Consider the following 26,075-nt stretch of genomic DNA (forward strand, 5'->3'; position numbering starts at 1 on the left):
GTAGAAATCTGACATTACTGACAGGTTTTGGACTAGTCCATCGCCTTCATGGAGGATTCTTGGCATGGCCTTTATTATTTTTAAATACATTCTCTGAAAATTATATATACAAAGATGGTGGCCAGCCTCCCTGCTCGCTGCAAATTATCTTGGCAGTTGAATGGAGCAACTGCCATTCACCAAGTGCTTTTAAAATTAAAGAAAACCCTGAGAACCCCCCTATGAGAAAATAGGCTAGTCCAATCTGGCGGTAATGTCAGATTTGTACCACCTACTGTAAGTGACAGCAACATAGGAGAAAAGTAATTTATGGCTCATTTTACTCTGGGAGAAATGTACTTCTTATTTGTATGCGTTTTAAAATTTTAAGATCTTCACGACAGTTCCTCTAATTAAAAAACAAAAAAATGAGTTTAACTTATCTGGGGCACCAGTCTCCTGCAGCCATCCTGTGCCCTCGCAGCTCCTCCGTTCCCCCGCTGCTGGTAGTCTCGTTTTTGCAGACTCAGAGTCGGCGGGCCGCCACGCATACCTTTGCACGTGTTCCCGCTGGTGCTGGATGCTATTGCAGGTGGCAACACGTATCTTAATAAGCGTTGCAATGGCGGGGGACCGGAGGAGCCGTGACCGACTGTGAGGGCACAGGATGTCTGCAGGGGGCTGGTAGATGCCCCAGGTAAGTTAAACTCATTTTTTTTTTGAGTGAAGGTTCACTTTAAGGAACCAATTAAATTCCTCCTTTGATTTTACCACAATGAGGTGAATTGCTACTGGTCACTGTCTTTTACGTCTTTTACTGCACATCAATACACGTCTTTGTTCTTTACATTACCTCACTAAAAAGCCCAACTGTCAGTAGGAAAGACAGAGTGACCAAGAGCAGTGTTTATTTATGAAAAACGATCCATATGATCTAAGCATAACTCTGTCATGCTTCACTTGACCAACGTGAATATGAACGGGTGGAAGCCTCCGAGTATATGAAGAGGTGAGGAATACGCTGCCAGCATCAGTATGGTTCATCGAAAGAAGGTGTCTGAGGTATTAAAAGACCCTCTCAGATGTGTAGCCGGCTTTGAGGTTATTTGAGGCCCAGAACATATAAGATTACACAGAGCCCTTAGGCCTTAGGTTTCTCATGTTGCTTGATAACTATTTCTGTGCAAAACCGACACAGGACAGAGCAGCTATTCCCTTCCTTCCTTAGCGTGTTTTTTTAAACTTGTTGTGTCCTTCATGGCCTGACCCTTTGTACTATGCAAAGCAAAGGAGTATACGCTATAGAAACTACACTCCAACATAAGAGCAGGACGAAAATTGCAGAAAAATATGAGGTGTCATTTACTGTAATAAGGTTCCCCTGAGCTAGAAAACAATGTTAGAGAACACAAGTGGTTCAGTACAACCAGACAGGATTTTTTAAGCATTGCCTGCTATGATGTACTGTGCAACCCTTCCCTGGGTAATTCTGCAAAACAGAAAGGATCGGTGAAAGGTTAGTAAATTAGTAATTGTGTGATAGCAGTGAGAAATGTAACATCATAAATATAGGCCAGCCTCGATTCTTAAAGTGGTCTGAAACTCTGACATAACATTCAATAAAAATGTGTTGTCCTACTTTTTATTACTCATACAGTTATCATATTTGCTTTTGTGCACAAGTAATATTGTCTATCTACAAATTACAAGTTCCCAAAGTGTAGTTTATCTTGCCCTTAAACCTGCCATTGCATTTTTTTATTTTTTCTATTATAACTGCTTTTTATTATATATTAAAATCTTCTAATGAGCTATTCTGAATGGTGTATCTGCCTGAAGCAGAGACCGTTTCTCAGAGAGTATTTGTTTACATTCCAGTGTTGATACATTTGTGTTTAACAAGTAAAAAGATACTGTCATCTCCAGTTTGGATGGGGATTTAAAGCTGAATAGCAGGAGAAAGTGCTTTGTTTAACCATTTCAGTGGTGTTCTGCTAGAATTTTTTTCTGGGATAGTAGTTTTAAACAGGGCTGTGGAGTCGGTACAAATATCTTTCGACTCCAACTCAGACTCCTCAGTTTCTGAAACCTCCGACTCCAACTCCGACTTTGGGTACCCAAAATGGCTCCGACTCCTCGACTCCGACTCCTTAGTCTAATACTTACCAGGGCTTTGGATTTTGTACACAAATCATCCGACTCAGACTCCCGACTCCAACTCCTCAGTTTATGAAATCACTGACTCCGACTCCAACTCCGGGTGCCCAAAATTGCTCCGACTCCGACTCCTCGACTCCGACTCCAACTCCACAGCCCTGGTTTTAAAGCTGTAAGAAATCTTTTAGAGCCAAGTAGAAATGCTGACTTTCAGACCACTTTAAATGGCAAATGGCATGTATAATTCAGTCCACTGCTATGCTGGTGTACTAAACACCTTCAGATAACTGCAGAGATTCTTGGCTGACAGGTTCAGAAGGTGGAAATTTGCTCATGCATGTGCAGAATGGATATGCTCATCTTCAAAAACTACTTGGGGATGCAAGGAGTAGTAAAGACCTAGCAGGATGACTCAGAACAAATATCTTTAACCAACCACAGCGCATGAGGGACCAAGGACCAGGAATGCTGTGTGGTATTCCTCATAAATTCCTCACTTTAGGATTGCTTCAAAATGCTTTATTCTCCGCATAATATGAGCAGCAGAAGCAATAGTTTTGAACACTCTTTCTAGCCAACTGGTCACCATATTTATTTAAAAGGAGTCTGCGCCAGAAAGACAGACTGGCTATATTACAGCTGCAAGGACAGTTGGGTTCTCTTTAAGGACAACTGATACTGCTCCCTGCATGAGTAAAATTTTGAACACAGCAGGAAATGTAAATAAACCTTACTCTATGGTACAAAATGTTTTGAATATCATACATACTGCTTTTTCCGATATTTCGAAGCTTACTATAAACAGCACAGTAAGAATATAAGATGAAACGCGCAACTGAAAAAGAGTAACTTAGAAGATAATTTTATTTAGCACATCATAGTGCCATTCTACAGGACACACTTTGTGAATCAGAGCTACTGTCATCTCAGAGTTTTCAAAGGATGGAAATAGCCAAAAGGTAGTAAGAATTCATTTCCTGTGGTTACAACCTTCAGAGTAGTTAAGTATGCAATAAAGATAAGTAATTCAATGATGGAACAATCACTTCAAGCACACTAAATTATTTCTCAAAAGAGATCCTCCCATATACAAGCTGAGTGCAGCGTGTGTAGTTGTGTGTGAGTACGTATTTTCATGATTCCCGCAGTCTCATACACACACCTCTCTGACAGAATGCTTGGGAGGCTGTGGTTCCATATATAAACACTCAATTCCTCTTTGACATGTCTGGACATTGCTTGTCTTTTAGTCTAGGCCTCCCCGTCCTTGTCTTATTCCCGCCTATCACTGCCTGCAGAACATCAAAGAAGGCTTATTGCAGAGGCAGGTGTCCCCCCTCCAGGGTGACGAGGACGCACATGAAAATTACTTCTGACTACAACTATGCCTGCTAACCGGAGACACATAAAACATCCATAACAATTCCAATGTTGGAGATGACACAACCTTGAAAACAGCTTTTCAACGATTTATGTTTCTATAAATTATGGCCTTGTTTATCAACTAATATGAAGCAAGATTAGCAAAAAATGGAATGTAATGAAAAAGGAAAATGTCTTTTCCCCAAATACTAGATATTGTGTAATAAAGTCTGGGAGGCTGGGGTGTGTCTTTTGCCCGAATATGTCTGTGCTAAAAAAGCCCATCTTTCTCCTTTCAAACGTTAAGATAACCAGGTTGTTCCTTCTGTCTGTGAACCCATTTTGGTGATATTGCGGTACCTCACCCATGGTATAAACACAGAACTAATAACCATTGAGTTCATTCCTGCTGCTAAAAATTGAGTAAAACTCATGTTTGCTTTAGCAGTATTGACTGTTTTGCTTTATACATGTATATGAAGCTACTAGTATAATGTGTGAAAGGCTGGAAAATCTCCTAAAGGGGCCCATACACTGGTCGATTTCAGCCATCGATCGACCGATTCTATAGAATCGATCAATCAGATATCGATTCTATCAAATTCCCCATTCGATCGATTTGCGGTCGATTTTGATTGATTTGATCTATCTGACAGGATGGAAAATCTAGGTTGATCTGCTGCTGGCAGCAGATTGATGGCCTATAGAGTTGCATTGGATCTAATGGTCCAATAATGCATTTAGATCGATTTCCAATGGATTTAATCCTGAAATCTGTTGGAAATCTGTTCCTAGTGTGTGGCACACATCAGATAGACTCCTGTCAGATTCGACTTGACAGGCATTTGACAGAAATCTACCTGATGGTCAAATCTGCTGCAAATCTGTAAGTGTATGGCCACCTTAAGAGACCACTCAAATAGAAAGCTTTTCCTCAACTCACCACTTTTTGCAGAAGGCACTGAAATGGTAAAGCCTAAAGATGAATAGTCACCATAGCGACGCAGGAAGATGGATCCAGTGACATCCCCCAATTTATCTCCCTGCGGGTACACGCAATGTCACGTGACTGGCATGAACAGGAAGTCACCTTACAGATGTGTTATTGTGTGATTCAGACACTACTGCAGCCAAATAGACCAGTAGAACAGCCAGGTAACTGGTATTGTTTAAAAAGAAATAAATATGTCAGCCTCTATATACTCTTCTCACTTTAGTTGTTCTTTTAGTCTGCTTGCAATACTATACAAACTAAAACGATATTTTTAGTTAGGCTGGAGTTAGGCTTTAATGATCTTGTGTTTACCATGTTGTCCACTGCTCCAGATAAACACAGTGCACTGACAGTTCACATTATGCGGCTGGGAAAAACAGGACAGCAGTCTACAGTGCCAGAGGTATTCAGCAGAGACACAACTAGCATAGAATCTGTCATTCTCTGGAACATTTTCAAAGGTGAATCTTGTAATGTTTGTACCGGGGGCAAGCATGGCACCTGTGCTATTTCTGGCTGGTCCCACACCCAGAGGAAAGTGACAGGGCTGCTTGACCCATAGCTCCGCTTCTCTTTAATGATGGGATGTAGGAACTGGCTGCACAGTAAACAATCTGCAGAAACATAGAGCGGATACACCTCATCCTTTTGCCACTAATTGGTGCCTATACTCAGACATTATCCCACTGGCACTTGATGTAGGGAAATTCAGACTATTTTCTGAACTATAGAAAGTGCATGCTTTCTTTCTAAGAGAAGCCGTGCACGACTGGGACAGAAATAGCAATAAAAGTTACATTTCAATATTTCTGCCCAGTGTCACTGCAGTGTCTCAGGGCCCTATTTATAATGAGCTGAAGGCCACATCACATTACAGCAAGTTTGCATCTCATTTTTAACCACTTCCTACAAAGTATCATATTAGAGAAGTGTCCATTCTGCAATAGTGCTTGTGCGCCATAGGAGCGTGCATGATGCCCACATGGGCCTGAAGCTCAGAGCATGATATGGTTAATCGGCCACTATTGAGTAAAAATGGTAGAATTGCACTGCCTGTGTACACATACTCAAAAAAAGTGCATTTCTCCTCTGCTGCTTACAGGTGGCAGTAAAAATACAACAGATCTGTGCGCATGTCAGTTTTACTGGTATTTCCAACAGGTACGAAACGTGTACGTCGCCAGGGCAATTTTACCACTGTATAGTGAATACGCCCCATTGTGGCTGTTGAATGAAGTTTTGGTTTTTCCTGTCATGATTGTTATAGGCCAAGAACAAAATCAGCATTGGGGGCCCATGGTTCCAGAACTGTGCCACTGACCTTACCACCTGCGCAGCACTGGTTCGCAAGGACAAACCTACGTTACCGCGCGGTTCTGTGGCGATGCAGTCTATGGCGATGCAGAGAGGTTCTGTCACCATCAGTGACTGCTAGTAGTGTTTGACTAGCCTTCCTTATCCACAAAACCGCCCACATTTACTCTTATTTCTGCCACGCCTCTGCCAACCCTGCCACACCTCCACCCATCCTTTTAAAATGTTTCTGACCCAGCCAGGACCCCCTCTCACCCTCCTGGTGACATTACTTACTGCCTTCTAAACCACTACAGACACCAGGCAGCAATCATATGTGGAGGCAGAGAACACTCAAGTCCATAGTCAGGTCCAGATTAGACCATGGTGATACACCAGGACTCCGAGGATCTGGTTTGTGAAAAGTAAGGATGAATACTACACAACTTATTGCCAGATGGATGCAATGCCTCTATAGCCTCAGAAAAACTGAACTGCACACAACAATTATTTTTTACACATGGCATTTTCCAAATGGACACACATACTAGATAGCACAGAGTTACAGAAGGAATACATAGTCATATACAGGGTTCAAACCTAGAACTGACTGGCATGTAAGAAATCCACACTACTATATGAAGTGTTAGCCCAGTGATTAAACACGTCCCATACCTTTTTTTCTTGGCAAAGCTCCTTTAAAACCCACAAGGAAATAAGAGGAGAACGCCTGAAAATCAGGATTTAATTGATTAAAGGAGTGTGGAGGCCAAAAATAAATATACTGCTTGCTGCCAAAAATACGAACGCTGATGTAATTACACACATAAAAAAATTGTGCATATAAAATGATGATGTGTGCATGTACATAAACACATAAGACTCTAGGAAAACTAAACCATCATTAAAAGGACATTTCTTGCATACAGTAAGTGATATCTATTTGATTTGTAAATTATTTGTGCAAGCATAGAAGTAAAACAGCTCTGCTTAATATGTTGGCAGCTTTATAAATACAATAAATGAATAAATATACCAGAATGCAACCAAAACAAAATCCCTATTAATAAGACTGATCAGACCTATGTTTCCCCCTGTTAATAAGACTGATCAGACCTCCGTTTCCCCCTGCCCCCCCTCCCCCCCCCCCCCCTTACCACACACACACACACACACACACACACACACACACACACACCAATTTTCTCCACTTCTATTGAAAAAATATGTGCAGGATAGATTCCCCCATTTCTCATAATGTAATTATCCATCCTCTGTGCCAAAGTAGATGCCAGTGGGGCAATTCATTGAAACCCTCTTTGACACACTGTAAAACGGGGGTGAACAGTGTACTGGTTTATTAAACAGTTGGCAGAGGTGTGATCAGTTACGCTGTGCTAAACCTGAACTGAGTAAAATTATTTAAAATAAACACATGAGGTAACTTCAAATGAACATTACATAGTTACCTTGGCATCCAGTTCCTCTCAGACGCTCACCATTTACTTCTGACAATGATCCCTTCCAGTTCTGACAACATTTTGTCAGAACTGAAATATATCAGTTGCTGTCAGTTATAAATCAGTTGCTGTCAGTTATAGCTGAGAGGTCAACTGATGTGCCAGGTAATGTCTATGTTTCCATATTGCTCAAGTGGGCGATGTTACAGTTTAACAGTGTGCTGACCAGAAAGCTGTTATGGGGTAATGGCCATTTTCAAAATGGAGGACGGAGAATTCCCTTGATCACAGTGGACAAACAGGACGCGGGAGGGGAGAAAGAGGTTGATGAGTAGACTATAAGGGAGGTAAGTATGACCTGTGTATATTTATTTTGACTTTTAATTTTCAGTTCAGGTTTTCTTTAAAGTTGGAGTACAAATGTGTCTCTATGCAAATTATACTAATGTGTATAGTGTGCGCTATACAAGCACTTTAGCAGTGATGAGAGAAAATGCAGATATTCTTTTTACATTGATTCTTAATACCTAAATTCAATGTAATGTTTTTCAACATCAGTTTATGTATGTTCCGGCCCTCAAGTAGTCTGAAGTATGTTGTTCCAGCCCTTGACCTAAAACGTTTGGGGACCCCTGCTCTAAATGGTTAAACCAGAACTACAAACGAAAATAAAAATCAAACCCTTTAGAGACCATTCACACACACTAATGTCACTGACCCACAGGTTGCCAATGCATTGCCATAAAGATGAGAATTTGAATTATCACAAAAACATATGATTACAACCAGCCAGTCATGAGTCATTTTCCCCTTTCTGATTCATACTTCACAATTTCACCTGCATGAGAAACATAAGAAACCTTACATCTGTATTGATCACTGTAAAGGTGGCCACAGACTGGTTGATTTGACCAGTAGAATTCTATTCGGTTGACTCCACCAGTGAGCCATTCCCCAACACCTTACCAACTGGTAAACGTTTAAATTGTTATTGCTTACAGAACTATATATATATGGATAATAATGCCATTTATTTGCAGTCTGTGCAGATAAATATGCTCAGGAGACTGGTTCACATTGCTTGCTGAAGAAGATATACAGATGCTCCCGGCACTGCTGCACATAGACGAACTTTACTGGGTGACAAACACTTACATGAATCGTTTTACCAACATGGATGACCCAAACCCAATCCCAAAGGCTGTGGGGTGATGTAAATAGGAGCAATAAGGCCTGATGACTGTTTCACGCTCCTGTGCATTCTCAAATTGCTTGGTTCACACTGCTTTGGATTTCTGCTGTGAACGGTGACAGCAGATGCACCGTCACCATCCACGGCATTGAACCTTTGTCTCCAGAGTATCCGTTCTGACCAATTACCATTACTGCACCAACGTGCGTTCTGCTCACTGCTATGGAGACAGTGGATCCTTCAACAATGGACATATATGAACACATTCTATTTAACATATGGTAGTTAACATGTCCATGTACGTGCTGCTCTCCAATGGGGAAAACTGAACGATTTTCAGTGTTGTGTAAAGCAGGCCTAACAGATATGATAATGAGATACTCATTGTTTGCGCTGATAAATTGTTACAATTTTTCTAAAGTTGGAATTGGGCCAATCCAAATTGGCAGCAGTATTTGGATCACTAGAGCAGTGTGTATACATAGTCAGACAAATGTATACAGCATAAGTACTGTGGTCAGAGAATATAACACAGGTTTCATGATCAGCAGTTTTCAGACACAGTGACTGGAGTTACACGATAAGCATAATGTTGAAGCAAAAACTATGTGAGAGTTTACACTAGGTGTCCACTAGTAACATGATTTGCGTGATATGTAAAATGCCAAGCAGTGCTTACTTTTCCCAAGACAGTTAGACAAGGCTTAGGATCCATTTCAGGCTGTTCCAGTTTCACCACGCCAACCCAGCCATACTCGTACAGATCTTCCTCATCGTTGTTGTTGCAAAGTCCAAGTGGATGCATCTGAAATAAACAATGGACAAACAATCAATGAAAATAGACAACACCACGCTGAATAAAACTATGCAGGAGACATACATATAAATAAACCACAAATTTACTTGAAAAGATCAGATGGACACAACGCAGACAATACAAAACCTCCTTACTGCCGCTCCCTGTAAGAGAATAATAAGGACTCTCGACAAGTTCTTAAATGTGAAGAGGTTTCTGGCACCAGACTATCCGTGTGGAGCCACGACACTGCCCCAATGGAAATTAATTCAGATTTCAATATAAAATATGTTTAGGAAGGCACTCTGCAATAATTAGATGATGGCAACTGCAGAAGATACGGTAGATAAATATGACTTATTAAAGTAGAAAAACTAGAGGGAAAATACCTTGCTTAGGTAAGGCACATGGGTAGGGCTGGTATTAATCCACTTAATGGCAGACTGGGCACATATGAAACTGCACAAACATGGCTAGGAAGGAGGCACATTCACTATGCAGGGGACAGATTCACTTACACAGGGGAGCACTGCAACTTTTCTCTCCTGTGACTGGTTGATTCTGGGTTCTTATTCACTGTCAGCGCAAAAATATTGACTCTATTGAAAAGGTTTTACAAGCCAAGGCATTCTTGATCAATGTTTAATCACTTTTTACAATTAAAGATTGGTCTAGAAAGGCTATTCCAGTGGCAGACACAGTGGGGGTGTAGCCAAAAGGTGCGTACACACGTTCAGCTATTTCGGACTACTTGTCGTCCGACATGCGTTTGGACGACTTGTAGAGCAAACAACAAGTCGTTCAGACGTTACGTACACGCTGACCAACAAAGCGGCTGATATGCTAATTTACCTAGTTTACATATCGTTAAACCAACTTGGTAATGGACAATGGACTGGATAGAACAATGGACTATATTAAATGACTGATCAAACGACTTGGACAAACGACTAAAAGTCGTTTGTACACAGTTAGTCCAACGGATCCACTGAGCGGATCGCGCAAACTGGCTGTTATCAGTCACTCGACAGCGCGTACACACAGCCAACTTGTCATTCAACCAACAAGTCGGACGACAAGTTGTTCAAAAAAGTTGGATGTGTGTACGTACCTAAAGCCATGGGCAGCAGTGGTGTGCAGTTGAAATGCTTTGTACCACGCCAACTACTACAAAGCTGGCGGTAGCAGCACTGTAATCAATAACCAATCTGATTCCTTTAATATCGAGACGGGTAAGGTAGAAGACAAGGAAAACAATCAATAACAGCCGACTTAAAGCATTTATATTATGTGTGCATCTAATTTGTACCTGACGACAGTAAATCGATTGAGAGCACACAATTTACTATACAGAGGCTTGAAGATGTTTTTATCAACTGAATATATTATAATTTAAACAATGTTGGGACTTTTTTTCTAATGATACAGTTCTTAAGCTTCAAACCGACTAGATAACAATGGCCACAAATGGACCAGAGAAAAGAGCTACTTATATCCTCTTGGAGTTGTGTTGCTCGCTAAAAGATGAGAGATGTTCTAAGACGTGATCATCCCTACATGCTGAATGGATTCAGATTCCTCTTTATAAAGCTGAGATAAAAGGAGGACTTTCCCCTTCACTAATATTTGGGGGGATGTGAAAGATTAGAAAAAGGGGAGAGGGGTGGGCTGTCTTGAGGAGGCCTAAAGTTTCTTTGAAATGTGCGAGCCTTTAATCCGATTAACTTATTAAAGACAAAACAAAGAGTGGAAAAAAAGGGGGTTTTGTGTATAGGGAGGGTGGCAGGGAGGGTGTGGAGGGTGAGGAGTAGAAACGTAGGCAAATTATTGTCTTCAAATCTTTCTCATGGGTCACAAATTCTTATGACAAGCTCCACTTTCATTTCAAATCTCCTTTATGCTCCAATGATCAGCCAAGACAGCTCTGATATTGATCCAAACATTCTCACTACATCGGTACACCAACATGAGTCATACGTGGACTTCACAACTGCGTGTGACACCTTATAACGCAAAATGTGCCACTACATCCTCCCATAAGGCTTATGGTCTTCATGTCAGCTGCTACCTCAAATCAAAAATCAGCGTATTCATCAACACAGAAATGTATTTAATGTAAAATTATAAACGGCCTTGTTTTTGGTCATCTAAAAGATCGGAAACCAACACTATCAACATTAAAAATGCAGCTATTCAGATAAAGTTAACCATTTCCAGTCAGAGGGCTCCAGCCCCCAGGCCGGTTCCTGACATGAAGGATAAGCCGGCAACATTTTCAAAAACAATTTCACAGCAAAAACAGTGTTTCACCAAAACTGATCATTTCCACAAAGATTTACAGAATTTCGTTATGCGGTGTAGTTTCACAAAACATCACAATGGCCCACTTCTTGTTAATTCAAGGCTTTCCAGGTAACTCTGCGGGCTATGTGAGCATCAACTGTCAGTCCTAGAAGTCACTCAAACTATATACAGCAACAAAAGGTTAAGACTCGTACCCACCAGAAGATTTTCGTGACGAATCTTAAAAGTTAAACGACTGCTTGCGTGTAATCACATATCATGTAACAAAATTTATTTAAACAATGGTAAATGACAGCCGATTACGCACGACAATCGTTTGTTTTGAACGACCGTCATGACGGATCCCGTCGTGGACGGCGATCCCTCTTGACCCCCATGCTAATTACCGCAATTGTTCAAATTCGCGCCTGAGCGTTGTTTGTTCCTGCAGTACGCAATTTCAGAGGATAGATTGGGGAACGATCATTTGTTGCATCTTTCATGTTACCTGAGCCATCTTCCGAAAGTCTTGTGGTGGGTTTTCAGCTTAAGTTTGTTCTTTTTGTGTGCTAAGGTCTTGAGGAGCTCTGATCAGGATGAATGTGCAATAAGAAGGGGTATGAGTATGGAGCTATAAATAAGCAGAAGCAAGGAGAGTTGAGACTTTATATGAACTGTATACAGGGTTGTGTTGCAATTTAGTTGTATCTTTTGTTTCAGCTGCACTTCTGTATCTTACTCCTTGTACTTGTTTGTAGTCCTTTTTCAGTTTATTATTTTTGTTAATTATTTGTATATTCTGTGCTTTCTACTGGTCGATTCTCTGCAAAGTTAACATATTTTACTTCCTTATCGCATACTATTTCTCTAATATTTGTCATGTAATGTTTCTGTCAATTAAATAAACTTTTCTCATGAGTTGCCTTTACACATTGTCAGTAAAAAACTTTTTCAACTCCCAGCTTATGAAAAAGTACGGTAATCAAAGTACATTGTCCCAAGGTCGTTATTAGCTTTTTCTTTTCTTTTTAGTGCTGTTATTCACTTACTAAATCGGGGTAGGAAGCAAGCAGGAACATTTTAGGAAACTAGGCATATGCGGTAATTTTTATAGAGCCTTCGATACCTACATCCTGAGATACATATAGTCACATGCCTATGGTGTCCAATGGAAGATCCAGCATAGATATCATTTGAATGGCTGTTTTGTGAACAGCAGGGCAAGTAAGAACAAAGCATCAAGTCAGCCACAATTCAGTGTAGGCATGAGAATTATAAAGGCTCTCTAAAAATATAAGAACAAATATGGAACATGATAAAGAAAGCTGCCAGCACATTCTGACAGCTGCATTTTAGCAAAAGTATCCATGTACAAAGACCTACAACTCTTTCTTCAAAACTGTGTAAGAAACAGCAGAAGGGGAAGCCTTTTCTCCTCCTCCAGTCAAGTGACTAACCACATGACCAGCTGGTACTCTAGATTGATGGCACATGACCAGCTGGTCAGGGGTAGGAATCATAAGCCTCAAACATCAGTAAACTCATCTAAAAATGACCTAGACCCTCTGATATCTCAACACTATTGTTCAAACTAGGTGCTTTCAAGAAAGAGAATTTATATATTGCAAAGCACAGGCAACTGCAATATGCAAATAATCCACTAGATGGCAGCAGCCAAAGTAGCAGCTAATTCACTACACAGGAAAGGCTATCTTGCGGCCCTTATGCTGGGTACACATGATACAATTTTCTGGCAGATTTCCTTGGCAGATCGATTTTTTCCAAAATGTCCGATCTGAATTTTGATCGATTTTCCAATCGATTTTCATAGAAGTGAACGGAAATCGATCAGAAAAATGAACGAAAGATCGATTGAAATGTAGATCGGACCTGTTGTAAAAAATCTATATGGCAGGTAAATCTGCCAGAAAATTGTATCGTGTGTACCTAGCATTACAGAAGCTCAGCCTTTCTTGTAGAACCACACAGCATTAATAAAGTTACCCTTTTCTTACCCTCACTTATCTCTAGCCACGGCAGTTACAGCATTTGCAGGCAGTCAGTATGGGCACTAGCTTTTCCAGAAAGCTAGTCTCTTACCACATGTTAGTGGAGGCATTAAGGTGACAACCAACCATCCAATTTCTTTTGAAAAATCTTTAGAGCGATTCGAAATTTTGAAATACCGGAAGTGAAATCGTTCACTAAAACATCAACGAACCAATCTGTGCTTCCCATCTATCACAACCAACAAGAAAATCCAAATTTTGGTTTGACGAAAATCCAATCAGACAACTGTTTTTATAATCGTTCATAATCGATTGTGCCCATCAACTGAGATTATTTACAACCAATCGGATCAGAATTTCTGATTGCTGTAACGATTTTTTGCTAGAAGATGGACCATTAGTGGCCACCTTTACTCAGTTTTCTAGGTATTACTTTTGCTGTATGTTAGGATGCAATGCACTCTATGCTCATTTGATGTACTGTTAGTGATACTGACTGTATTCCATATTAAGATTCCCACAATCCCATCTCTACACAAGTATGTTCCTTCTAACCCCAGCTGATTGTGTTAGCTATTGGGAAAGAGCTGCATGTCTGTCAAGCTTACATACATACCTCCAGTACATATAGCGAGGACAGAACAGTCCTAATATTTGCAAAGTACTGGGCTGATTCATCTAGAAAAGATGCACAAATGTATTGCACCACCAATCACATTTCACTACTGAATGAAGAAAGCTTTTGATTGGTTCTTCTGGGCAGCTACTCTGTCGTGGATCTAGTTTTCTTTGCCCCGCTCTTGATAAATCAACATCCCAAAATGCAGCATGGAAAGCAAAATGTCCAACCTGTTCTGGCATAAAGTCCACAATATGCATCAATGACTGAGCAGTATAACATATAATCCAATGTAATACAATATGGTGCACTGCTGACGCACACCCTATGACACAAGAAACAAGCATTCGTCTCTTTCTTGCTACAAAAAACAAACATACCGGTATTTCCTCTCCTGCTTACAATCAAACAGGATTGTCAGTTAATGAACAATTTATTATTACAGATAAATCAGTTAAATAATAAATTGCCCAAGAGCAACCAGTACACTACTACTGCCAAAGACAATAAATGCATCGGTAGGTTTGTTTCTAGCTATGAATAAAAGCGAAGAATATGCACAATCCAGTATCTTCCATGTATTTCAGGTGAACTGCTGCTGTTTTCACATTTACTGAACTCTGCATATTTCCTCAAACATTTCACACTGGTGGATAAGTCCATATCACCTGGTCTACAACTTAAATATTTAGGTTAGATCTCGTCTGTCTAAATATCACACATGTGTAGAAAGCAGCAGATGTCATATTTCCACATCCGACAAAAACATCCTTAGTAAACAGAAAGTGATCTTTACATAAAATCATGTTATAGGCCAATAGTTTCCTTAAAGTGGACCCAAATTAAAAATACAAGTTTTCAGAAATAAAATCTATTTTCTAAATTATAATAATAAATAGCAGCCTTTTTTCAGCTGCATGATGACAAATATAAAATATTTTACATTTATTGGAGGAATCCCTCCCTTCCTTTCAAATTGCCGGGATTTTTCCGGCAAACTGGTGGAGTAGATGGTGTCCGGCAATGGAGGAATTGCTAATGGCTGCCACCTGTATAACCCTAGCTATGAAAAGAGAAGGGTGAAAAGCATGCACTGAAATGCTCATAGGTTTGAAGGAGTGTTTATTAATCTTTGTATGTGTCAAAGTGGTGCAACTAAATATTTTTAATTAAAAAAAATGTTTGGTTTGGGTCCGCTTTAAAGGGAATGTCCAAGCAAAAGAAAAAATGAGTTTCACTTACCTGGGGCTTCTACCAGCCCCATGCAGCCATCCTGTGCCCTCGTAATCACTCACTGCTACTCCAGTCCCCTGCTGGCAGCTTGCCGACCTCGGAGGTCGGCGGGACGCATTGCGTACATTTTTGCGCATTCCAGCTAGTGCAGGAACAATAACACATAAATTTTTACGCATTACTGGTTCAATGCGTAAAAATTTACGCATTGAACCAGTAACGCGTAAAAACGTATGTGTTAATGTTCCTGAACTAGCGGGAATGCGTAAAAATGTACGCAATGCGTCCCGTCGACCTCCGAGGTCGGCAAGCTGCCAGCGGGGGACTGGAGCAGCAGTGAGTGACTACAAGGGCACAGGATGGCTGCATGGGGCTGGTAGAAGCCCCAGGTAAGTGAAACTCATTTTTTTATTTTGCTTGAACCTTCCCTTTAAAAGAGGAATCTTACTGTACATAACTTAATTAATAAAATGGCTATTTTTACAATATTCATTAGTAAATTTACCTATTGTAAAATCTAACTGCACCTTGATGGCTGGAAAATGGATCGGGGGAGCGCTTGTCTTCAGGGAGACGTCGCTGGATCCATCTCCCTGCATCGCAAGGTGAGTACTTAGCTTAAAGGGGAACTACAGTGAAAATAATGTAATAAAGAAAGTGCTTCATTTTTACAATAATTATGTATAAATGATTTACATTCTGACATTTATCACATGGTGACATCTTTACTGCTGGCAGGTGATGTCAGTGGAAGGAGACGCTGCTTGCTTTTTTGGCAGTTGGAAACAGCTGCAAACAGTTATTTCCCACAATGCAACAAGGCTCCCAAAGTGTGATGTCAGAACCATGGTCCTGACATCACACTGTGGGAGGGGTTTCACCACAATATCAGCCATACAGAGCCCCCTGGTGATCTGTATGTGAAAAGGAAAAGATTTCTCATGGAAAATGGGGTATCAGCTACTGATTGGGATGAAGTTCAGTTGCTGATTATCAAAGTAATGTCCATTTTTTTTTTCTATGGTTTAGTTCACCTCATACGCATTTTAACTGAAAGCTCTTTCACAATGCACTGCTATGGAAATTTAAAATGCATCAGTTTTACATTTATAATGTAAAATAGTCCTAAAAGTAGCGAAGCAAGATACAATAAAGTAGTCCAATTTTACGGCAATTCAATAAAAACAAACATTCAGCAGTACAAATTAAAGTTTTTGGGGTTTTTTTTTACATTTGATATATCCATTCGAATTTCCCTTATTGTTTTTAAATAGAATTCCATCGAGAGTGGTGGATGTTTGTAATACATTTTTATGAAAATTTAATTTTTATGAACATTGGAAGGCTAGATTGTCAATTTCATGATGTATAGGCACAAGTCATTTTCTCCATTTTTGTTCTCAATTTCTTTTTCATGATTGAACATGCATACATACATTGATCAGATTTTTGAAATGTTATAATCAAAAAAAATGTTATTGTCATTTGTGAATTCAAAACAAAGTGCATGGTGACAATGGCCCATATGCAATTCACATTTTTTTCCTGAGTGTTTCCTAGGAGATAATTTTTCATCTTCTGTTTAAAATACCTTTTCAGCATGTTGCAATTAAAAAAGTACCAAAAAGTAGGTGAAAAAGTACGGTACTAAAAAAACTATTTTTGAGGGGTTTTTTTTGGTTTGTAAATGGTTTAAAAGACATTTTATTAACAAGGTGTAAAAATATCCCCTAGGAGAAAACTCAGGAGAAAATGTGAATTGCATATGGGCCAATGACTGCTGGCTGCTATTGTAGTTTTTGCTAGCACCAGGTAATTTTCCGTAGGTTTTCCCAACACTGGAATCGTTGGCCAAGAACCATCAAGCGCGTGTATGAAGCTAAAGAACGGAATTGTTTTTTTTTATATCTATACACTGATTGAGGTAAACGGTCACCCAAAGCAATCACAAAAAAGGCTATTTTATCTGACATTTATTCCTTTGTGTATGTACTGTAGATTTGAACAACATAATTTGTGGCCTCTGTTGTAATTTTGTTAGCAAGCAACAAATGTGCATCAAGGTCGTTTTTCTTCCTCGTGGTAAATAAAAGAAATGCATAAACAAGAGCAGAAAACTCACTAGGGAAATCGGGAAATCCTTGTTAGCACTTGTATTATAAAAGCACATTCACATTACAATGCCCATAATCAATTCTCTTTTCTGCATTGCCCATATTCAATTTTGCATTTCTCTATTCCATGCCAATAGAATCCACAGTTTAGAAGCATCTAATGCCTGGTGCATAGAATGCAATTTTCCATCAGAATGACGGTCGAATCAATTATTTAGAACAGGTCTGATTTGATTTTTGATTTTTTTTTTTCTGTTTGATTTTGTATAAAAGTGATTGAAAAATCAATCAGAAGAACTATTGGGTATCAAATCTGGCCTGTTGGAAATAATCGATTCGGCCATCAATCTGATGGGAAATTGCATTCTGTGTACCAGACATTACTCCAGTTTGTTGTTCTGGTTTGTTTAGGTTTTCTTTTTTTGGGGGTACTACAGGTAGTACTAGACTATAGCAGAGTCTCACAGATGATAACTTATCTAGAAAGTGCAAATTTTAGTCAGCAATATGGCTTTTTTCCCAGAATAAGGTCAGAGGTATCATGATGACAAGAGCTTATGGAATATGCTGCTGGTGGCCACGCACCTGCTGGGTACAAGCATATCCATACCTGGCATGTGTGAACAAGGTCTGCACATGGCCAATGGAACAAAGCCATTCATGTACGGCTTTTTTCTGCCGCGCACGAGCACTTCATTCTACTGGGCGTGCATGGAGTTTAGCCACATATGCCAATGGAGGGCTAGAAGAGGTCCAGAGGCTCCCATTACTGATAAAAGTATCTAGATTTAAACTCTTTCCTCCTCACAGTTTTGCTTTAAGAACCAAAGCTTTCTCGTACATTTGCACTCTGTAATCACTGATCATCTCACAGTGATCGCAGGTTCAGGAGCCAATGACATTGCCTCCTGAAAAGACCACAGAGCTCGGTTATCAGACGGTTTAGCAGCGGTGGGTATGCGCAATTGCGTGGAGTATGCCGGAGCCGGTGAATTAAATCTGTCATGTAAGACTTAAAACAGCCACATACCTGGTGTAGATTTCACTACCCTAGGGGGTTAAATAAACACCATTTTAATCAGGAAATACCACTTTACACGATCAGCAATTAGTGATTGCCAGATTTGTGATTTTATTTATTATTTGAATCTCAGCTTACCATGTATAGGGCCCGACCTGCAATATTATCACCTCGCTCTTTGGTTGAGAATCATCATTTGTTTCATGGTTAATTTTTTTTTTTTTAACCATGTCTGCTGCTATTATTCAATATGTATATACTTACCTATGTACTCACACACATACCTATAGACTAACTCATCTTCCCTTCCTCTCCTATCAAGACATCTTTAGTATGCTAGTATGCCTTAATGCCATACATGTAGCCCAGTAGGAATCCGTATAAAGCCAAGCTTTGTGTCGCTGGATAAGTCCTTAAAGTGAACCTCCGGACTAAAAATCGACTCGGCAGCACTGAAAAGGCTTGGTGTTTCTTTAACAGTTTCACAGCATTAGAACTATGTTTCTCTTATACAAGCCTCATTTTTAGCTGCACAGAAGAAAACTGCCCGGGCTTTTTTCCCCTGATGCTGTGCAAAGCATGATGGGATTTCCTGATGTTGTTCTTGTTCTGCTGTTTTGGTGTTTTTTTTTTTGTTTTTTTTTAACATTTTTAATTTGACATTTGAAGCCTAGCGTGTGCAGCTGGGAGGGGTGATCAGGACACAGGACAGTTGGAACCGTGTCTCCTGCTCCTTGTCACCTCCTTTCAACCAAAAAGATGGCTGCTCCCATGACAAAGATGGCAGCCCCCATGAATCACAAACATTTGCCTGTCCTTTTAAAACAGGGTGGGTAAGAGATTAGATTACCTATCTATTCTAATTAACATAACTAATGTAACTTGATGACAGTATGTTTGTTTAAGCTGAAGTTCCCCTTTAAAGAGACACCGAAGTGAACTTATTTTGCACCTTACCTTATAAGTCACTTCAATGCTCTCATAACAAGTAATCCGCCGTGTCCCCGCCGCTAAATGAGGGCTGCAGAGCCCCCAAAACCCCGGCATTTCCTGGAAGGGGCAGAGCTTTCAGCTTCAGCTCTGCCCCTCCTGATGTCAATCGTCGCCTCTCCCCGCCCCTCTCACTCTTCCTTCACAGAGAGGGGCGGGGAGAGGAGGCGATCCGCGCGGCGATTGACGTCAGGAGGGGCAGAGCTTCAGCTGGAAGCTCTGCCTCTCAGCGCAGCAAAATCTACGACCAAGTTGGTCGTGGATATTTGCAGAGGGGTTTGGGGGCTCTGCAGCCCTCGTTTAGCGGCGGGGACACGGCGGATTACTTGTTATGAGAGCACTGAAGCGACTTATAAGGTAACATATGCAAAATAAGTTCGCTTCAGTGTATCTTTAATGAAGTCACTAAACCAAGTGGAAAAGTTGCGGACAATCTTTGTCTTTATGAAGCGGGCTTAGACCCGTGAAACGCGTTGCCTGTGTTACCACTAATAAAATCTTTTATTCCACAAAGATTTTTCATCATTGAGGTAAGCTACCTCATTTCTTTATCGATTTTAAACTGTTTTGAACGATTTTATTACACATCAGGGCGCCCTCTTTTACCTAATTTGTCTTTATACAGTTTCGTTTGGAATAGAGTTTCTAGGATCAAGCACTGTCCGGTACCAGGAGCTGAGCGGTATTACCACTTTCACTCTCCAGTAGTAATCCGCACCAGGTAAACCAGCAGAGGGAACCAAAAGAGGAGAATGGAAAAGATAAATCAGTTACCAAGTATCTTGATGGTGAAAAGATGATGATGGTGAAGGATGATGTAGCGCACGAAAGTTGAAATTAGGAATAAAAAGAGCATCTACAGTATATGTCTTCCTGTAGCTTCACCCCTTCCATCTTTAATCCAAGATAGTGAATATGACCGTGTACTCATTCAGTCATACATGCGTCATTCTTACCATACCCATGTACGCTCACATAACTGTTCTCTCTAATGTGTCAATGATGTACCGTAATCATTTCACCCCATGTCTCCTTTGCTCCTACCATTATATATTAACTTTATTACCTCCACATTGTCCATTTGTATCTCCCAGGAACGAGCACATTCTGCTCATCCATTCCAGTAAGGATGGGCCCTCGGGGGTTTTCCACTCTTCTACCATTATGCCTTTGGCTGTCAGCATCCTGAATTCTTTGATTCATGTACTTTGTTTACTCTCACCACCGTCTGTTAGTCAGAAGAGCACTATATTAACTGATAAAGAGAAATGGCTTTCTGTATATTTTTTTGCCAAAGGTTTATGATTTTTAATGGTATAAATATATGAAGAAAGAAGGGATAGTGTTTCCAAAGGAGTGATAACACACACACACACACACACACACACACACTAAAACAGAGATCCTGTATATATGGTAAATACGCTTGGTAAAAGATTGTCTTCAAAAGATTGTACATGAGCATACGTTTATTACCCTTTTAGCAACTTCAATATTGTTGTATATTGTATACAATATTGTGTATTGTATATTGTAGATTATCAATATAGTTATCTCGTTTGAGATAAGTGCACTGCATCAGTTGGCAGAACTCGTTGTGCCATAAATTCTTGGAATGCTTTGATCTCTCTCTACTACCAGAACATATAGAAACTGAAAGCAGAAGTCCTCTATTATTGTCTCACACTACCTACTAGTGACAAGTGGCCATAAATATATATTACAGCAGTACTAATTAGAAGCAGGGAAATGTAACAAGGAATACAAAAAAGTGCAAAAATAAATTGGCCTGGAGCACCTGCAAGCCTCTAAATAAATTGGCTGCAAGTTAATAATGCGTTAAAGACAAAATCAGGAATATATCAAGTAGTGGAGCGTGCAATCAATGTCATATTCTATATACAGAGAAAAAGTGCTTTCCATGAGTAACCAAGAGTATTCCCACATGTATACCTCAGTTTCAGGAGTTGTGCCGTATTTGTATTTTAGCGATCAGCTAATTAACATTTTATAGATCAAAAATAATGTTCACTACTTTAAAGTGGAGGTCACTATTGGATTCTATGGAGCAGAGGAGAACTATAACACCGTTTGTCATGTAGGCCCTGTTCATATTATGTGCGTGTGGAAAACGTGCAGAACGCATGTAGTAAACGCACTGGAAAAACGCATGCGTTTGTACGCGTTTTTGTAATGCGTTTGTATGCGTTTTTTCCTTATGCGTTTTTGATCATACCTGGAAGAGTCAGCTACACTTCCGACGAGAAACGCACCTCCGAATACGCATACAAAAACGCATGCCATGCGTTTTTAGTGCGCGCCCATTGACTTTCATTATAATGCGTTTCTGTGCGCGACGCACAGAAATGCATCCAACTATGCGTTTCTGCCACGCATACGTTTGCCACGCGTATATGTGAACGAGGGCCATACCTTTGCATTGATTTTTCTGGCCCTCGCAAAACGCACACAAAACGCGTACCTTAAAAACGGACACAAACGCGTGCAGTGTGAACGGGGCCTAGGCTCAGCTTGCCAAATTAGAGAGTGGTTATTTAATGCAGAATAAGAAGTCAGGGTGACTGATTTATTTTAATCAGGCAAAGAAAGACATGCCAGTCTCTTTTCAGATCACCATTTCTGTTTAAAATCTGTCTAAAGTCTCGTGTGTACCTTCAATTCTAGTCCAATGATCGGCAAATCATACCACCCCCATGTAGTATGAATGATTGGCCAATCAAAATGTAGGGTGTGTACCAGGCTTGTGAAGGCCATTTAGTTTTAAGTCACATGAAGAAATATTGACAGTTTGTTTTGTGTGACGTTTCAATGCAAAGAAAAAAATATTTTGGTGGGTTGAATATTAGGCACGTAAGGTGGCAACTGCAATCTGTACCAATAGTTGGCAATGAAAGAAACATAAAAAACATATTTATACATATGCAAACACAATGAAAAAGGTTTCCTCTCGGTGTACAGCCTATTAGGTAGAGCACGGGTTAATGCCCAGCAACCTGACTCTACTGGTTGGACAACCTTATCAATCTCAGCTGGCACTGCCAATACTGGTCCTTTCCGTGGCAACCACAGCACCCAAGGACAAGTACAATAATTGCCATTGTCTTGCTGTACTTGAAGCTGAGCAGAACTGAGAGAGGCATGTTTGTGCTCTCCTCAATAAAGTTGTCTTTTTATCTTGTCTGCTGCCAGCATTGCTCTTTCAGTGTAGGACAAAACATTTCCTCTTTGTCACAAAGGCCAGCATTTTGCCCTATTGTTTGAAATTAAACCTGCCATGGTACATGGATTATGGGGAATTTTAATTACAAACCTCTAGTTTTCTATCATTTAAATTACAGGTGCAGCTGGATGCAAGGCAGCGCGTGCACAAGTATGCAGGTAGGCGCATTCCATCAGAAATCCAGCAACACAAATTACCGTCCAAAGAGCCCATTCTTTACTGCCAGATAGCAGGAGATTTAGTGAAAGAATTTATAGGAGATTGTACAGAATTATACTACATACAAATGCCATATTAGGAAACAGGGCAGTAAACTAGCCAGGATAAATAGCTTCATCAGAGAGAAGGTTGGCATGAGACTAAAAAGGGTCGTTAGTATTAAAGGGGTACTCCACTTTTGTATAAAAAAATCTATATAACAAATGTCATTTCAACACAAGTCCCTTTATAGCTGAATGTTATTAAAGATTATCTTTCAACAGTAGTCTGCAAAGGTAATCATTTTTTGGAAGCTTGCTGGGAAACACAGGAACAGTACATTACTGAATACCCCTTTTTCTTCCTCACTTATTTACTTATTTCTAATTCTGCACAAAGCAGAAAGGAAAACTTACTGCATCACTTTGTATCTGGACTGCAATACCAAATGCACTCCACAGGGGGGGGGGGGGGGGTTCCTACACATCTGTAGAGATACTGGCTCCACCAATGGTTGAAAGTAGAGCATGGCAGCTTTCAATAAAGGAATGGCATGCACTGTGGCGTGTGTAAGAGACACTGCTGGGTACTACAAAAATCGGCAGATGGCAGTTTAATTTCTATTGTTATCAGTTAAAAATCAATCATATAATATCTATTTATTACCGGCCTTGGGCATAATGTTAGGGTAAACTGGTGTGTAATGCATTAAAACATCACACGCAAAAAAAAATGATCGTTGCACGGGATACAGCGCTGGGAAGACTGGTGCCTTATTCTGGGAATACACGGTTCGTTTTTGAGGCGACTAGATCGTTCGATAATTTCCAACATGTCCGATCTCCCTTTCGATCCTTTTGCCGTTCGATTTCTGATAGAAGTAAATGAAAACGATAAGAGAATCGACTGCAGAAATGAGCGGCAAAAACGATCAAGAGAATCGAGCACCAGAAACGAACCGTGTATTTCCAGCATAAGGGAAAGAGTCTACTGTATATGTATGTGCCATTTTAGGCCATTTCGTATGTTCACCACATTTCTCTTCTTCCAAGAGTAATAACCTTGGATCTTGCCCATAGTAAGCAAACCAGTGTTAGCATGAAAAACAACAGTGCCAGTAATCATAACCTCATATCGTTATTAAGGATGTTTAGTTGAAGCTGACAAAAAACAGTGTCTGGTGACCTCAGCTACAGAGAGCCTCATTTTTTTGGCAATATGTTTTTCCATAAATGATTCCAAGTAGCAGGTTTTATTAACAGTTCCAGAGTATTACAGGACATTAGAGGGTCAGTCTACCCAAGCTGATATTTTAGCTTTTGGAAGAGTCAGCAGCAGTATCTTCTAATCTGTGAGGGCTCCAGTGATGAGATCTGCACTGCTGCTTGGGAAATCACCAGAAGGGGATCTCTTCTGACTTCCTTTTGTATTAAAGGGATACTGTAGGGGGGGTCGGGGGCCAATGAGCTGAACTTACCCGGGGCTTCTAATGGTCCCCCGCAGACATCCTGTGTTGGCGCAGCCACTCACCGATGCTCCGGCCCCGCCTCCAGTTCACTTCTGGAATTTCAGACTTTAAAGTCAGAAAACCACTGCGCCTGCACGCCCATGTCCTCGCTCCCGCTGAGGTCACCAGGAGTGTACTGCGCAGACACAGACCATACTGGGCGTGCGCTGTGCGCTCTTGATGACATCAGCGGGATCGAGGACACGGCCGCACAGGCGCAGTGGTTTTCTGACTTTAAAGTCTGAAATTCCAGAAGTGAACCGGAGGCGGGGCCGGAGCATCGGTGAGTGGCTGCACCAACACAGGATGTCTGCGGGGGACCATTAGAAGCCCCGAGTAAGTTCAACTCATTTTCCCCTGACCCCCCCTACAGTATCCCTTTAAGTGTTTCATTGAAGAAGACCCAGATGCTGGGAGAGATCGAAGGTAAAAGGAGGAGGGGACAGCAGAGTATGAAATGACTAGATAGCATCATGGAAGCAACAAACATGAGCTAGGACAAGCTTTGAGAGGCAGTAGAGGATAGAGAGGCAAGTCGTACAGTGGTCCATGGGGTCGCAAAGAGTTGCACATGACTGAATAGCGGCTGAACAACAATGCAGGCTTGCAAGGGCAACTTCTCACATGGACTGGAATATGCATGTTCACCAATGTCACCGATGTTTTGTGATTTGCACAATAAAAGATAACATTTCTGGCATTAATGAAGTGTTACGGACCTTTCGTTTATGTATACATGTTCACTAGTCCATTTATGAGCAATATCTGATGCTGTAGTTAAGAGATCACGTGGAACTACTTTCACATTGCATGCGGTGCGCTGCAGTACAGTGCGCACACGAATCGCATACGAACACGACGATGCGATAAGTATTGTATAAAACCATTCACATTACTTAATTGACAATGCGGTGCGATGGATTCCACCGGAATAATACACGGCAAATCGTGGGTTCCTGCACAACGCAAATCTTGATGACTCCATACAAGCCAATGACAATTGATATTTTCTTTAGAGAGTAACTGTCAGGCTGCAAAAGCTAATTTAAACCTCTATTCTCCTGTGTTAAACAGTTTAGAAGGAAGCCAAAAAGGCAATACTGAAGTTAAAAATCTCTCTTACTTTTGATGTGTGCTGAACAGCAAGGCTGTTATTCCCAAGCTCTTAAAAGGACGAGAGGCCGCATAACATACTGCAAAGCATTCTGGGGCTGCTTCTCCCCACCTTGGGTCCTCCCCTCGGCTGCTAGTGAGAAGTTACAGGCTCATGTTACAGCACCTTGTAATGCAGTCCAGCTCACAGCACTGAAAAATCACAGGGCAGAGTATACTGCATGAGTCCGCTATTGTTCCTAGCCACATGGCTAATTAATATTCACTGCACAGTAGTGTTGTCCATTAGGATCTTTTTTGTGAGTCGAATCATCAGGAAGCAGGGAGGACATGACGACACAATTGGCTTCATAGGAGACAAACAAACATGGAACCTGCCATGAGCTGTCAGGAGCATCATTCTCTGCAAATACTATATAAAAATTCTGTGAAATCCAAACGTGGACAGTGAAATGCATATGTAATGTAAGTACAGCCAATATTTAGCTACTGATATAGGTGTTTTTTTTTCTCT

The 26,075-nt window shown here is 40.6% G+C and overlaps 1 protein-coding gene across 1 annotated transcript in view; it reads right to left on the bottom strand.

Annotated features, from left to right (window-relative positions):
- Nucleotides 1-26,075, bottom strand: part of ZNRF3 (zinc and ring finger 3) — a 221,757-nt gene that overhangs the window by 65,883 nt on the left and 129,799 nt on the right. The window contains exon 2 of the mRNA XM_068271636.1: nucleotides 9,117-9,242. Within this exon, the coding sequence (XP_068127737.1) occupies nucleotides 9,117-9,242 (126 nt within the window). The remainder of the gene's footprint in view (nucleotides 1-9,116; nucleotides 9,243-26,075) is intronic.

Source organism: Hyperolius riggenbachi, chromosome 1, assembly GCF_040937935.1.
Source record: "Hyperolius riggenbachi isolate aHypRig1 chromosome 1, aHypRig1.pri, whole genome shotgun sequence".
Taxonomy (NCBI): Eukaryota; Metazoa; Chordata; class Amphibia; order Anura; family Hyperoliidae; genus Hyperolius; species Hyperolius riggenbachi.